This window comes from Balaenoptera ricei, chromosome X, assembly GCF_028023285.1.
Source record: "Balaenoptera ricei isolate mBalRic1 chromosome X, mBalRic1.hap2, whole genome shotgun sequence".
NCBI lineage: Eukaryota > Metazoa > Chordata > Mammalia > Artiodactyla > Balaenopteridae > Balaenoptera > Balaenoptera ricei.
The window spans coordinates 87,501,072-87,518,445 of NC_082660.1; the positions used below are offsets into that span (position 1 = coordinate 87,501,072).

At 42.0% G+C, this 17,374-nt stretch overlaps 1 protein-coding gene across 3 annotated transcripts in view; it reads left to right on the top strand.

Moving 5' to 3' along the window:
* Positions 1-11,304: 11,304 nt before the first annotated feature.
* Positions 11,305-17,374, top strand: part of DIAPH2 (diaphanous related formin 2) — an 857,286-nt gene continuing 851,216 nt past the window's right edge. For all 3 annotated transcript variants that reach the window (XM_059909954.1, XM_059909955.1, XM_059909956.1), the window contains exon 1: positions 11,305-11,676. In XM_059909954.1, the coding sequence (XP_059765937.1) occupies positions 11,542-11,676 (135 nt within the window). In that variant the 5' untranslated portion in view covers positions 11,305-11,541. The remainder of the gene's footprint in view (positions 11,677-17,374) is intronic.

Below are 17,374 nucleotides of genomic sequence, written 5' to 3' on the forward strand. Positions count from 1 at the left end.
CTAGAGGTAAGAACTCAGAATCAAGATGTAAGATTTATGTGCTAAAGCTTCTGAAACGTATTTCTAAAATGTAGCTTGCTGTCCAAATTAAGCTAGTTCAGCTTTCTAGAAGTAACTGAGAGGAAGAATAAATTTAGAAAATGAGGTGCAACCTACTCCTCAATAACCAAAATGAATGTGGTCTCTCATATTCATACTCATTCTCTCTGTCATTATTAATTTGGATATGTTTGTATGTGTATACATTAACAGGACAAATTAAGGATTACCTATGTGTCTATCTATCTGTGTGCTTTGTGTATGTTTTTTAATATATAAAGATACATCTAGGCATTTTTTAACTTAATGTAATTTACATGATATAAACCTCTAGCACTTAGAGCAGGCTTCCAGCACACAAATAAAATATGGCAGGCAGTCTCCTTTCTGATACTTTCTGAGTACTGCTCCCCCTGGCTATTGGCTTCAATTTGACTCCTTGGACCTAGCCTCCACCTTACATAGCCCCTCTACCCTGTGTCTGGTCACAAGCCAACTCCAGCAGAGACTTTCATGGAGCAGTGAGGGGGTTAGAACTACTACATCTGGCAGGAGGGGGAAGATAATGAACTAAGCTGAATAAAGGAGAGAAAGGAGGGAAGAGAGAAAAGGGAGGAATTAAAGAGAGAAAGAAGCCAACAGAGACACATGTGTATGTCAAGAGTGAGTATTCTCTGAAGAAACTAGACTGTTTTTATTGTTTGGTTGATGAACTGTCTCTGAAAGCCATCTCAAGGGTGGAGTTCTGAGCAACATTAGCTTGATTTTAACGTGAGTATAGTCTTCCAAGTGGGTATTGTTTCCAAGAAGAAATCTGCTCATCAGTTTCCCAATTTCTGTACTTATTATCACCAAAGGCTTCATCCTTTCTGACTTTTCTGCTGGCTACCATCTCTTTAATGTCTGGCCTCTGTGTTATTGTACTTTCCTGGATCCTATCCTACCTGTCCGAATGTTTTTTTAGCATCCCACCATCCAATATCAAAAATGTTTCTTTTCCCAGATTCCCAATCTGCATTCTAGTATCCTGCTATCACGACCCTCCCTGTCACTCAGTACTGAAATCAAAGAACCCGCCAGGAGTAGTAAACTTTGTTAAGTGATATCCTTGGATGACTTCTTTCCCTCTGTCCACACTTAAAAATGAGCTTTTAACAAACTTCTTTCTTTGCTTCCCATAACCCTCTATACTCTCTTCCCTGGTTATCTTACCTACTGCCACATCTTCACCTAATAGTTATGTAAATGACTCTAAATCTTCATGTCTGTCTCCAAACCTTCTCAAAAACACCAGACCTAATGTGTAATGCCATTTCCTTCTGCAGGCACCTGAAATGTGGTTTCTTTCATACATAACTCAGTATTATATTTTCCAAGTGTACTTCTCCTCCTAGATTCCTAATCTGCATTGCAATATTATCACTCTCCCTGTTATTCAGTATTGAAACCTCAGAATTATCTTCTACTTTTCCCATTCCCCCATTGCCTATAACAGGTCATCAAATCCTGGGACTATTACCTGTGAAATCTGTTCCCATCTTTCCATTCTCTTTTCTACTGCCCCAATTCATGGTCTTATTATCGTGAGACTATCATCGAAATATCTAACTAACTGCCCCTGGTCCCTTGAACCAGCCCAACACATCCATGCATCTCATATCCACCAAGCAATAAAGTTAAGCTATGGATGCCTCCAGGCTGTTTACTACTGATTCTCCTTTGTTTCTTAAGACACCTTCTCCCTACGATCCTGACTCTACCTTACAAACTTTTGGGTCTACAAGCCAAGTCCAATGGAGACTTCAGTCCTGTGCATTTTTTTAATTTTTAAAAATTTATTTTATTATATTTTTTATTTTTGGTTGTGTTGGGTCTTCGTTGCTGCATGCAGGCTTTCTCTAGTTGTGGTGAGTGGGGGGCTACTCTTCATTGTAGTGCACAGGCTTCTCATTGCATTGGCTTCTCTTGTTGCGGAGTACAGGCTCTAGGCGTGCGGGCTTCAGTAGTTGTGGCACGTGGGCTCAGTAGTTGTGGCGTGCGGGCTCTAGGGTGCACAGGCTTCAGTAGTTGTGGCACACAGGCTCAGTAGTTGTGGCTCGCAGGCTCTAGGGTGCACAGGCTTCAGTAGTTGTGGCACACAGGCTCAGTAGTTGTGGCTCGCGGGCTCTAGAGTGCAGGCTCAGTAGTTGTGGGGCACGGGCTTAGTTGCTCTGCGGCATGTGGGATCTTCCCGGACCAGGGATTGAACCAGTGTCCCCTGCACTGGCAGGTGGATTCTTAACCACTGTGCCACCAGGGAAGTCCCAGTCCTGTGCATTTTTACATTAATTAATTGACTGATTGATTGCCGCACCGCCTGGCTTGTGAGATCTCAGTTCCCCAACCAGGGATAGAACCTGGGCCACAGCAGTGAAAGCCCGGAATCCTAACCACTAGGCCACCAAGGAATTCCCTATTTATTTTTGACTCATTGGTTTTTCTTAGCAGATTTTGCCTTGGCTCATCCTTCTAGCTCCTCCTTCTCTGGACTATCTTGGATACCTACATGATGTCAGGTTCCTATTGCTGGCACTCAGGTTGAGCTAACATACTTATTCCCCAGTGAGAGAATGGCTTTTGAAAGTGGTATCCTAATATATCCCCCACCTCTAGTTTCTCATCTTACAACCATCCTACATACCAATGCCAGAGCATTTCCCTAAAACATAGGGCTAATCATGTGTTTTTCCTGTTCATATATCTCTCATGACTCTCCACAGCTTAAATAATAAATTCAGAGTTCAGGATGGCATTCCAAGACTTCCTGCCTTGGTCTCATTGTGCTTTCCCAGCTTTATCCCCCACTATACAATTACAAAACCTACCCTCCAGCCCCATTAGATGACTAGTCAGTTTCCAAACTCAGCCCACATTTTCCTTTCTCTATGCTGTAGGTCATGCTGTTCCCTCTTTCTCAAATGCCCTTTTCTCTAATTTTCAACTTTTGGGATACTACTTAAAGGTCCAGCTTTTCCAAGAAACCTCCCCTATTCTCTTCCTCCTATATGCTTCTGTAACATTCTTTTGCAGTTAAATGTATACTTACTTGTCAGTTGCCTTGACTACATCCTAAGCCCATTAAGATCATTCATAGTGTATGTCACTTATCCTTAGCACCATGCCCTAGATATAGTTATTACTCAATATGTGTTAATGTATTATTTAATTAAAATTATATGTATAAGTTCTAATATACTAGCTAAAATAAAATCTAATTACTTTACAGTTTTAATAATCGAAAATAGTGTAAAAGGGAAGAAAGCAATCTTTTAATAACAGTTATATATTATCACAGGGCTGTGCCTGTGATGGAAAAGATTTATTCTGTAGATTTAGGATCAAGCTTGGCCCTGTGTGTCTTTGAATTTGGCCACTATCGAAGCCAAGGCTTTGAGGCATTTTGATGGTGTAAAGCAACAACATGGTGAGGGATTAAAGGATGGAAATTTTGATGCAAATCAGGGTTGGTTCATAGAGTTTAGAGGCAGGTCTGCCCTTGTATAATGTCAGGGTGTGAGGCGAAGCTGCTAGTACTGATGAGACGGCAGCTCACATTAGCCTTTCTGTTTTGAAGGCAGCAGAAGCCAATGACACAGGGCTACTAGAGAAGATAAATAAATACAATAAAAGTAGCAGCAAAATAGATATCCTAGAATCTAGTTTTCAATTAATCATCCAATGATGAAAAGTCTTTCCCAAAAATTTTCTTAAAAGTTCATGTGCAAATCTCAAAGAAGACCTCCTGAATGAATCTGATGTACATTTTAGCTTCTAAAATGTTACAATGGAACACTTGAAAGTAAAGACCTATATATTCTCTGCTACTGTATTAGGTAAAACACAATTTAATGTAATTGGTTTCTGGGTTTCTCTGTTGAATTCATTTATGTAAACTTCTAAGAGTTATTCTGGTACATAATGTATACTTGATTAAGTATGGTGCTTGTGGTCATTTCCATAAAACATTAGGCCCTGGGTCAGAAATAAATTCTTCTGTTATATCACTGTATAGGAAAATCAAACCCCAGATCTCCTGGTTTTGCCAGGAAAGGAGGGGCAAGGTTGGTGTTTGTGTGCAAATGTCAACTCTTTGGAATTTTAAGTAGGTATATGTCACTGTGTGTATAACAGGTGAGGTGGCTTAAACAACTGATCTGTATTTGTATCCAAGAAAAAAATAGGTAATAATGAACAAATAAAAACTGATGTGGGATGCTTGAACCTTGAAAGTATTATTCTCAGAGAAAGAAGCCAGTCACAAAACGCCATATATTGTATGACTCTATTTATGTGAAATGTCCAGAATAGGCAAATCTACAGAGACATAAAGTAAATTAGTGGTTGCCTTGGGCTGGGGGTTGAGGGGGTGGGTCCGAGGAGTGGTTTGGGAGGACTGGGGAGGGAAGATGGCTAAGGAAGGGATCCTTTTCGGTGCAATGAATGAAAAAATTCTAAAATTGATTGCAGTGATGGTTGTACAATTCTGGGAATATACTAAAAACCACTGAATTGTACATTTAAAAAGGTGAATTGTATGTTATGTGAATTATATCTCAATAAAGCTGTTAAAATTTATATGGGAGAATATGTAAAAGAAAAATAAACCTATTTCTAAGACTTACCTAACTACTGATGCCCAGATATGAAAATGTTTTTATTGTTTACAGATGTCAAACAGGTATTCCTTAATTTTCATGTAGTTAATTATATTTTGAAAAGGTCAGAAAATAAACACAAACCACAAAGTAAAAGAAACAATCAATTTTAATTGCATAATTGTAGTCTCAATTTTGAACTATACTCATCTTCAAGAGACTGTTTATACTGATTTAAAAAAAGAAACTCAATTTCATTAAATAGATAGCATCCCTATAACCATCAATGTGTGCTTCTGTGATCCACATAATTTAGCAAGCAAACCGAACGTTTTTCTCTCACTGTTTATTACTACATTTATGTCCTAGTAACTTATAGATTGGACAATTGCCATTTATGATCTGTTAAGCCACTCTTGAAAAGCACTCTGGGGGCTTTGGTTCATGTAGAACAGGAAGTCTGTTCTTTGTTAGAAGCATATTTTCCAGATAAAATTCAAAGGGTTGCTTTTCAGCATACTGTATAAAACCATAGATAGCACGAATCTGGGAATTCTCAGTCTCTAGCAGTCTCAACATTTTCCCCAAAAGGAGACATTGGCACTATTATCTCTTGGACTAATTTTTGTGGGGCTATGTCTTAGCTGCACCAAACCTTGTAATCATCACAACTCAACACATTAACCTTTACCTTCAGGTAAGTGACCATTATTGGTCATTACTGTTTCCAGGCCTTTTCTTGCTGTCCACTTTTCTTCTACTGGGACCAATCCTGCTCCTAGTCAGAGAGGATTTAAGGAGCAGTATTTCAGTAGTTTGGTGGCTTAGCATCCAGTGGGCCTATTGCTTCCGGTCCTACTTAGATCTCACAGACCAGTTGAAGTAACTGGGTCTCTTGGGTGCCATTTTTATTCGCCTGTCTCTGCCTTTTCTCGTGGACTTCACCTGACATGGCGATTCATTTAGGCTTGGTGCACTGCCTTGTTTAGCACTGTTTTGCCAGACCTCTTAAGGGATTGTGCGTTTGTTTCTTAATCCCAAACCCCCTGACTGGATTCCTACTACGTACTTCATTCTCTGCCTGGTGCCTGCCACCAGACTGGATTCTATTCTCTGCCTGCCTGACAGGACATCCATCGTTAGACTTCCAGAGTTTAGCTGTCTGCCTTCTTGCCTACTGTTACACAACCCTTCTGCTTTACCAGCGTTTCCAGACTCTTTCTGTTGGTGACTACAGGAACCTTGTTAGCTTTCCTGTCCTGCCCTAACGAGTCTCTTTAGTGTCTGGGTATCAGGCTCCTTGGTCTGGCTCTGCCTGCCAACAAGTACCTGTTAAGATACTATCTCCCAGTTTACTACTAGGTTTTTATTGCCTTGGGCCAACGTTTTAGTAATTCTTGTTTACTTTTTCATTCCCTTTGTTTCCTGTATGTAATCTGTGGAGAGGAACAGTGTGTTCCTTTAAACATCTCTTGGATTCGTTCCTTTCTCTTTATTTCCTCTGGGGCTACTCTAGTTCTGATCCTCATGACTTTATCCAAAAGGACTCTATCTAGTTTTAGCTAGAGTTCAGCACTGGTGCCTCAGAGGATAAGAGAGAAGCCAAGCGGTCATGAGGACTGCAATCTCCATTCCCACAGTAACTTCAAACAGGTCAGCTAGATTTGTATCTGTCGTACATACTGAGCTTCTGTAAAGGTTTTGTTTGGGGGAAAAGGAATTCTGCACTGAGAGAAAAATAAGTTTGAGAATCAGTGTCCAGTTATTCTGCATACCACTGCCAGACCAGCTCCTTAAAATATTCCTTTATTTTATAACATTCCTGCTAAATATCCTTATCAGTCACTACTATTATGTCTTATATTTAAATCTGTTTACATACTGGGCAAATGCTATGGGGAGAACCATGTTTCCTACTATTATTCAACATCTATGTTCTCACCATTCTACTCAAGCCCCACTGGCCCCTCTACATTATTGGTCAGTATTGTTTCCAGGCCATTCCATATGTTGTCTTTTCCTTACTTCCTTTCTTTGCTTTGGCTATTCAAGTATGATTTCTGCTTCAGCCCTTGGCAGTTCAAGTTCTCCTTGAAAACTTCTTCATCTATTCGAGGCCTGACAAATCTCACCCCTTCACCACATTATCCGGAATTTCGAGTCAGGACCTCCGAATTAGGCAGCCAATTTGCTCTTACTGCTCCACACATTCGTTTCCTTGTTTGTTTTCTCAAGCAGATTTTATACCTTTGATGGCAAAGAATTTATATTTTACACTCTGTTCCATTACAAGGGTTTGTGTACCACAAATAGCACATTAGTGATTGGTAAATAGGAGGATGGTGTAAGTAAAATTAGGTGGAAGGCCAGCTGGTTCACATGTGAAGTGTTTTAGCACTTTAAGTTTTGACGTGATCAGGAGCCAGCTTTCTCACAATTAAAGAGAAGCCTTCACAATATGACGACTTTCAGAAAAAAAGAATCCTACACAAAACTGCCCCTTTTTTGTGACTGGTTTAGTGATTTCAACAACCTCTACATTTCCCATCACATTAAACTAGCTGGTGAAGCTGTGAGTACTGATAATGAAGCTGTGAAGACCTTTCACCGTGTGATTCTAAGAAGTTGGTTACTCCTCAATTAGATTTTTAATTCTGATGAAAATGGCATCTATTAAAAGTAAATGCCCTTGAGGATTCACATTGGGGAAAGAGGAAGCGTGAAGGGCTACCAAGCATTGATGGCTGTGATGCTGGGTGCAGATGCCAGTGGAGATTCAACCTCCTGAGTGTTTTTATTAGGATGGTTATTGTTTACATTAGTGCTCTGATTACAAATTTGCATTGGGTTTAAGTGACCTTCCCTAACCACGTTTTCCCCAGAAGCCCTGTTATTTTTAGTGTGCAATTTTGCAGAACAGGAGATTCTTCAGGAAGACATATATGCCTTTAGAGCAGAACATCTGGTACTTTTTTATTTGCACGATGTCTAGTTTGGTGTTGCCCATGTAGTATGTGCTTAATAAATACTTGTTTATTCTCAGGCGACCTTTAATTCATAAATATTTTTCCATAACCTTGGAGGTGCTTATTTCTTACTTTTGTCTAATCCATGTTGGCTTTAATTTCTCTATTAATGGCCCAGATTGTTTAGATGAGAACACGTAGCAGAAGGGAGGCACAGAAAGCCAGAGTGATACTAGTAAGGATCATCAGGATGAATTGGGAGATTGCGACTAACATATACACACTAATATGTATAAAATAGATAACTAATGAGAACCTGCTGTATAGCACAGGGACCTCTGCTTCACTTAGCTGTACAGTAGAAACTAGCACAACATAGTAAAACAACTATACCCCAATTGAAAAAATAAAAAGAAACCTCTGGGGTAATGGATGGCTCTAAGATCAGTTTGAAGAAAGAGCCTAGCAGCCTTTTATCTTTCTTTTTTCCCAGGGCTGGCTTTTAATGTTAACCGGGTGCTAAACTCATGAGAGGCCAGAGGGAGAGACTACAAGGTCAGCGGGTCTAACACACACTTTTGAAGTCCCAACTGATGGTAGTAGCCTTCTTCTTTCTGCAGCATCAGAGAAAAGATGTCTCTCCATCCACCGGCCTATTTGTGTGTCCCAGGAAGGTAAAAATAAAGGAAATGTAGTGGGATCAGCCCTAGGACTGCACTTGGTGAGGTGCCTGGTTCATAATCAGTGGACAAAGTGTCCTTGCAGGGGACCAGTGGCTCCTTTTGTGTGTTAGCTTCCAAGAGAGGCCCTGATATTTGAAGGAAGGGGGTTTGTTTGTTTGTAATGACTGTTTACATTAACTGGAAGAAAATTGAAAAGAAAACAGCCAGAATTAAGATGGGGCTGAGATAACCACAATAAAGTCAAATGTAAGCCATCTCAGGGACAAACTTTCTCACTTTTTGCAGTACAGATTATGCATCTTTTACATGTACTTCTCATTTGACTTCAAATGTAGCTTCACCTGGCCTGAGGATGGTGAAACCCAGCCTTACACTCAAAATAATGTTGATCCATTTTCAAATATTCACACACTCAAAACAGAAGTCACTTGTATTACAACACCTTCACCGCTTTTAAAACCAGACCAATGAGATCTACAAGTGGGGACCTTCATGATCTGGAAGCTGCTCATCTGTTCTGCTTCTTCTCTTGCCAAGAGCAGCCCCTATCCGTCACCTCCAATTTCTTTTTTAAATTATTTATTTATTTATTTATTTATGGCTGTGTTGGGTCTTCGTTTCTGTGCGAGGGCTTTCTCTAGTTGCGGCAAGCGGGGGCCACTCTTCATCGCGGTGCGCGGGCCTCTCACTATCGTGGCCTCTCTTGTTGCGGAGCACAGGCTCCAGACGCACAGGCTCAGTAATTGTGGCTCACGGGCCCAGTTGCTCCGCGGCATGTGGGATCTTCCCAGACCAGGGCTCGAACCCATGTCCCCTGCATTGGCAGGCGGATTCTCAACCACTGCGTCACCAGGGAAAGCCCTCCAATTTCTTAACCACAGAGCCTCTGCACATGCTATGGTCATTTCCTTTGCCTGGGATGCTCTTCATTCTCCCTTTTTGCCTTGTAATTGCTCAATACTTTTTTGTTTAATATCCTTCCCGATAGCCAGAAAGTTCCACAAGAGCAAGCCACATCCGTCTTGTTCACCACTGGACCCTCAATGCCTAGCAGGGTATCTAACACTTAGTAGGCTGTCAACAAATACTTAGTGTCTTCAGTTCGACCCTTAAGACTCAGCTCAAACATCATCCTCTTTGGTAAGGTGTCCCAGAGCCTCTGGCACTCCGGTGGTGACCCTCCTCATGTGCTCCGCGGGCTCCCTGTTCCTATGTGTGGCAATGAAGTGCAGTCATTGACAACTGGTCTCTCCCAGTAGACTAGGAGGTTCTAAAGGGCAGGACTGTGAGCTTCATCCTCCTAACCCACAGCACTCTGGATATCACCTGGGATACTCTAAGGAGCTCAATAAAGATCTACTGGGCAGATTATTAAGCAACATTTGAGCTTGGGGGATACTCAGCTATGGCTCACACCCACATCTCTCAAACAGGAATTACGTGAAAGCAGTGGATCACCAGGTCACATCTTACTGCAGCATGCACTTCTATGCCATTTTTCAGGGGGGGGGGCATTTAAGTAATTCAAATCACGCGTGAGTGTGTGTGTGTGTGTGTGTGTGTGTGTGTGTGTGTGTGTAGTGAGTTAAATTCAGAATATACATCAAATTTTAAGTCAAACAGGAACTTCAACAAAGCAAATTTACCTTAGGGCTCCTTGCCCACCCTGTCTGGGAGCATGTATTCCCTCTTCTCTGCTGTCCTTGGGTAGTTTACCACCTGCATGATTAAAAAGAAAGTTAATGACAATGGCAAAGCCAGGATTAAGACCGCTTTCAGATGTCTAACATTCTTTTTATTCTACTTTCCAAGTTAATTGCCTCATCACACCTACAGCATGGTCAAATTTATCCTAATGCACTCAAAAAATATGTTCATAAACATATTAGCTTCAGCATAGCAGAATTTAGGTTGAAGGGGAGAAGGGCAAAAGGGTCATAGCCTGAAGATATCTGAATAACAGGCACATGAGCATGTTTATAGACCTGGGATCTAAATTTACATTTCAGGTAGCTTCTCTAGATTGTATGATGGTGGTTCATTCAAGTTCTGCCCGGCCCCGCTAATGTTCTCAATGTGAACTTTATTTTTAAAGCGGCGTGGGCCTCTTCCTGACAACTGCAGGACGAAAGATTACGAATACCAGCGGTGCCCTGTTGCCGCTGCTGCACCAAATCACCTAGCATTTGTCTAGAGATTTACATTTTTAACAAAGCTTTGACACACAAGATCTTATTCGCTCCCCACAACAACTGTAAACCTAAAGTAGCTCAGGAAACTGAAAATAGCACTCAATCCAATTGTTAGCTCTCCATAGGTGCTTTGGCTAAAGAGCCTTACACCCCCTCGGGATTAAGCAGTGGGCGCCTGCTGCTTCTACTACCTGGCGGCCTGGGAATAAAGGAACGACTGTATTTCTTTGGTCGCAACGCAATCATGGCAACAGAAAGCACCCACTCCTTCTACTTTCACCCGTACAGTCTGTCTAGGCAATTAATCAGCGCTCCCCGTGGCGGTTTTCCTACAGGATGCTAGTTGCCTTGCCAATCAACCCCTCCCAAGGAGTGGAACACAACCACACCCCCGGCGAGGCCTCGGCCAGCCGGGGAAGGTGCTCTGGCCTACACGAGTGGAAGCGGAGACTCAGGTGAAACTCACACGTGAATCCTGCCGGGCCTCAGTGTCCCCATCTCTAAAATGGGCTACACCTCCTCTCTCTTGGCTAGTTCCCTCCCATTTCACGCTAGGCCCCTAGGAAGGGAAATCAGTGCTTAACCGCAGCTTAAAGTCCTCTCGTTTGGCAGCTGTCGCCGCGCCGGGCATGCTCAGTAGCCCGGCCGGCTCGGCAGCGGGAGTAGGAAGCAGCTTTCCGCGCCCGGGCGGCGGACTGCGGGCACTTTGATGAATCACGTGTGCGGAGGCCCTCTTAAAGAGATAGGCACCTACTTTCCCTCCACCCTAAACACCACCCTGAGGGCGGCGGCGGCGGCGACCGTGGTAATTGCAGCCGCTCGGGGGCAGGGCTTGCCCCAGCGCAGAGTAGTGGCAACGGCTTGTCGCTTCGGGAGCCCCGGGGACGTGAACTCGGCAGACCTACTCTCTCCCCCTCCCAGGAGGAGGTGCTGCCGAATCCACGCGGGGCAGCGGGACCGCCCCGAGGGGCTTCCTCAGTGGAGGAGAGGTGGGGTTCCAGGGCACAGGTGACAGGGCCGGAGAAAGATGGAGCAGCCCGGGGCGGCGGCGGCGTCGGGCGCCGGAGGCTGCGGCGAGGAACCCGGTGGGGGCCGAAGCAACAAACGGAGCGCGGGGAACCGGGCCGCCAACGAAGAGGAAACGAAAAACAAACCTAAATTGGTGAGTGCTCCCGCAGCCCCCGCCGGCCTTGGGGACAGCGAGAGCCCCGGGGTCCTCCTGCCGTTGAACACGGGGGGACCCGGGGCCCCCTCCCAAGGGTGACCGCGACCTCGCTGTGCAACTCCGGGAGCCGCTAAAGCAGCGGCCACGCCGAGGCGCGGAGACGGCGTGGGGGCGGAAGAGCACCCCCTTCTCCACTTAACCCCTTTCTCCCTCTTGGCAGCCCGGGAGGCGGTGCGGGAAGGAGAAAGGCCCCACCCCAACTTGGGGAGACCCCGAGTACCGGCTAGGGGCTGTTGTTTGTCTAACTTGTGGGCGCGAACCTTCTTTGCGCGATTCTATTCCCCTCCCACCCTTGTCAGTTGCTGGGTTTTTTGCCTCTTAAAGCTTAGGGTTCGGACAGGGGAACCTAGCTCTTTTTTTTCAGTCCCACTACTTGGGAGCCCACACAGACTTACAAAAAACCCCCAAAACAACCAATTAACCAACCAAACAAAAAATCCCCAAAACAACAACAAAAAACACACAACATAGGCCCCCAGTCTTTCTACTTGACCAGATATCTAAGGAAGAGGCGCCTACATGCTTTTTTTTTCCCCTTGCCTCTCCATGTGCTCTTCCGAGAAACATTTCTTTGGAAGAGTGGGGGGAGCGTGGGAGTTAGAGGCTGGGTGAGGTACCACCAACTGTCGTGTGTGTAATCGTCAGAGTCGTCCAGTACTTGCAGTTAGTTGATTAAGAACGCTCAAAAGCAGTAGGCAGACGGCACAAATCTCCCCGTCCTGAGAGTGTGTGCACCAGTGGGAGCAGTCCATTTCCTGCCACTGACTTCATGTGCAGAGGAATGAAATCTATGGGGCCTGGTATTAGATTGAGAAATACTGGAGTGTCTTCAACTCATCAGTTAAAACGGTTCCTCTTTTTTTTTTTTTTCCCCTTCAGCTTATAGGAAAATGGTTTAATAATAGTGAAACTTAAAAACTGGTCAAATTCTTACAGTATATTGGCCAAAGACTATTTTTGCCAACCCTGGCAAATATTAGGCAGACATTTATCAATAAACTTTCTAATTTGGGTGGCAGAGGGGATATGGTTTTCCAGCACAAATTCAGCAAATACTCCTTCTGTCTGAAGGTTCTTCGTTTAGGTCTGGAGCACAAGCCCCATGTTGCATATCTAGTTTTCTGTTTTAACCAGCAACTTGATTATAATAAGGAAGGAGGCAGTGACGTATAACTAAAGCCTTTTCTTAGGGTATCTGGCCATTTAGTATGTACCTGTTGTGCTTCTCTCCCTTGCCTGCTGTTTGCCTTTCAATTATGAACTGTCCAGATTGGAAAACAGTGACCGAAGTGTTATCGTTACAGGAAATATGTAGCCTTCCATTATGTGGAAAGGGACCTAGTGGGGTAGAATAAAACAACCAGTCTAAAGTCTCATCAATTCCACCCTAACTTGAGGCAAATTAAGAATTACTTGATGTGTCCTCTTATCTCCCCTCCCCCCAGGTATTTACAAGTGAAGGAACTGAGTCACAAGCTCTTTGTGAATTGTCTATACTGGCAGGGGGTTAATGGGTGCCCCTATTATAATACTTAGAAAAGTTTTGTGAGTGTGTTACCAAAGTTTAATGTATTTAAAAATCCTGATGTTGAAATTTTATGTTTGCGGTAAAAGAGTGATCATGTTTCTTTCTTTTTTCTTTTTGGATCCAGTACAAAACTGGTTTAAACAGTGATTAAAAGTTTAAGCAAAAGTAAAAGCGAACTGATAGTTTCCACAAAGAGTTTGGTACATCTAGCAAGAGCCTTCCACTTTTAGGATGTGTGAGCTCAAGAGAAAGCACTTATTTCTGTCTGTTAGTAATAACACCTTGATTCTATTCTTCCCATCCTTTTGGTCATTTGTCCTGTTGCATCTTTTATGCTTTGACAAGGTAACTAGATAGTTATGAGATGGTATCACTTTCAGTTCCTAGCTAACACTATTTGGTGTTGAGTATAGCTTGATATAGTAGAACAAGTATTTGAATCCAAGAGTTTGTGAATATCAATGGGAACTTGCTTTTGTACTCAAAATAATTTTTGAGCCTTACATGATTTTACAAGCAGATATGTCGGAGTTTATAAACATAAATTTAGGAAGACATTTCAGCACATTTTAAGGCAAGAAAGTTGACCAAATAATAAGACTTGGTAAACTTTTAAAATAAATGCCTTACTCCTTATTTTGAGTTGTCTTACTGAAGTGCTCAACATGTTCTAAGGCCATGTAGAGAGGAGTTCATCTGGGATTCTTAAAATATTGCTGGTAAAATAAAGCTTTACCTAGACTAAATTTTATTATTTTGAGTATTATGTTGTTAACCACTGTAGTAGTCCTTAATTGTGTTTGTGTGTGTGTGTGTAAAGGAGTTGTGGGGGATTGTAAAAGAGAGCCATATGGTAGTAGAAATTATTTGTGTAGGTGATTATGGGGGATAAGGGTTCTTAAACTGAAATCATATGAAAAAATTTGAGTGTATGTAGGTACATTCAGTTTTCTGGGCCCCATAGTTTTCATCAGTTTCTCAAAGGCATATGTCTCCTATAGAAGAATAAGAACTTTTGGGTTACCAGAGAGAGAGTAAAGGAAATGCCAGTTGATTCCACTTGAAGAGACTGGGGAGAGGAGGAGGTCACCGACAAGGGAGAAGGGAAATAACACTGACCACATGAGTGGTAGATACTGAAGATAGTGCGTCTGGGAGTAAGCGGTTAATTACACACATCTATATAGTATTAGCTAAAATGAAAGTTTTTACTGCATAGAAAATTTAAAGTGATAGCTATGGTATAGTGGATGCATACAGTATAAGGCTTGTGATTCAGTTGTTTTCATTTAGTTTCTCATTGTTCTGGGAAACTGGAGAAGGAAGGCATGTTTTCTATAGAGAGGAACTACTTTCATTTATATCCTCAACCTTTTGATGGGTATTAGAATTTTTTCAGAGCGACATTTCAGGACCCTTAACGACTTCTGCTTGAGATTAATTAAATCAATTTGACAAAGCTTACTTCCATTTTCTTCATCTGTGCATCCTCATAATGACCCTTTTATTTTGGTTCTTTTTAATGAAGGCAACCTTGTTTTGGACTCATCACAGTTTGGATAATGCCTTAGTAGTAGAGCTTTGTATTTTATGTAACTATCTGGTTAGGCCCAGATTGTAGCATGTCATCAAACAGCATGAATCTTAATTAGTAATTTGATGTCAACCATGGAATCTATTTTGTCAAGTCAAGTAGTACAGAGAGCTCTAGAAGTGTCATGAAGGGGACATCCTAAATCCCACGTATTTAAGGCAGTGACTTAACCATTAAGAGAGGCTAGTGTTAAGGTAGAACCAGCAGTCCTCACACACATACCATGGTGTAGAGTGGCTTAACATTCTTTGATGTTTTTGCATTTTGACTTTGTGTTTCTGTATAATTCCTGAAACCTTTGGTTGTTTAGATAGTAGAGTCACATTAGTAACTTGAAATAACGGAAGTTAATGTTCTGGTTCTTACATAACTTCCTGAGTATTTGGTTATTTGTTTTTAGTTGGATAAATCATGTTTTGATTTTAATTGATAAAGGCTGAACACAGTGTGTTCCTGTATGACACAAACACTTACTGAGCACGTACTACGTTCTAGGCATTATTCCGAAGATTGGTGATACAAAGGTGCCATTGTCTAGTGAGGGAGACAGGGAAGTTAATTAATGACTACAGAGTGGTGTGATAAGGAACAATGGGAATATGTATTAGCAGGGTGATAATAGAAACGTGGAGAGGCATCTGAGTCTAATTGGATGCTTGAGTGTGGTAAGGAAAGGCTTACCATAGTAGGTGACGTTTGCACCAAGGCTTGAAGAATAAGGCATTAATTGAAGAAGGGGAGGGAAAGGCATTTAAAGGTGAAAGAACAATGAATACAAAGGTAGAGAGACGTGGTAGCATGTCCAGTAAAGAAGCTGCGGATAGATGGTAGTGGCTGAAACAAAGTTTCCATATGGTAGACCTGTTAGAAAAGAGACTGAGTCCAGGTCATGATGGGTATTTGTATGCCGTGTTAGAGTTTCAGCTTCTTTCTGAAAGCCATACTAAGTCATTGAAGAAATGTAAGGAGGAGACTGAGCTGAATTGTATTTCAGAAAGAAACTTAAACCGGTGGAGAATTTCTTGGACAGGGATGCCAGAATGGAGGCAGGAAGACCAGTTAGGAGGAGCAGAATGGCATAAGAGTTCGATGTTTAGGGTTAGAGAGCTGGATTCCAATTGCAGTGCATCCACTCATCCATTTCCTAGCTCATCCATTTACTCGGCATATTTCTCTACATCTCAGTTTCCTCCTGCCGATCCATTGCCTCTCCTTCCTGCTACCCACCCTGAACATCTTCACCAAATTGGAAATGTCCGCCATATTTCTCCTTTATAAATCTAACCCGCCTCTCACAGTCCAGCTGGTGCCTCATAATTCTCTCATTCTTCCATTAAACTTCAGCTTACTGAAGGCTCTTCCTTATTCTGAATTCCTATCATGGGTCTGAATGTTATATGCTGATCTCATACCTCCAAAAGATTTTAAAGTGCTTGGGTCCTGCTTTATGCCTATTCTTGAAAACCTTTATGCCTATTCTTGAAAACCTTGCAGACCGGTGCTGGCATGCAGAGCTACTCAACAAATGATTATTAGCTGGGAAGTCTTTCCCTATAGGCCAGACATTTTGAGAGTGTAAATTGTTGAAAAGAGGCTTTTTGAAAAAGAAATGTGCCATTTTTTCTCTTAGAATATATGCTCCATCAAATGAACCTATCTGTACATTCTTCTGTGTCCTTTCTCTAATTTTGAAAGTCAAGAAACTTCTTGGCTGGACGATCTCATCCCTTACTGCCTCGTTTGTTTGGTTGGGTTCTTGTGATGTCACAGCCTGAACTTCCATGTGGGGAACCAGTATCAAAAAAAAAAATGGTACAAATGAACTTATTTACAAAACAGAAATAGAGTCAGAGATGTAGAAAACAAACTTATGGTTACCATGGGAGAAAGGGGGAAGTGGGGGAAGGCGGGATAAATTGGGAGATAGAGATTGACATATACACAGTATTATATATAAAATAGATAACTAATAACCTACTGTATAGCACAGGGAACTCTTCTCAATACTCTGTAATGACCTATATGGGACAAGAATCTAAAGAAGAGTGGATATATGTTTATGTATAACTGAATCACTTTGCTGTACAGCAGAAACTAATACAACCTTGTAAATTAGCTATACTCCCATAAAAATTAAAAAAAAAAAACAACTGATGATGACCCAAGTAACATTTTATTGGTATTAATAGGAGATATCAGATTATTGGCTAAAGAATACTGAATGGAGGACCAAAGGACCTGGGTTCCAGTATTTATTCTATCTTTTAGTTGCTTGTGATCTCTGATGAGCCGTTTAATACCAGAGGTTTGAGCCCTTGATCAACATCTGCCAGTCAGCGATAAATGCTTTCCTGATTTGCTTTACAAGGTGGTTTAGATAAAACACAGTGATGAATGAGAAAGCATATAGGAAATTCTATATTGCTATGCAAATATAGAGCATTATTGTTAACCCCTTGCATTACCTGAATCAAATGTATTGTGGTTGGATAGTTTAATGGCTTTCTTGCAAT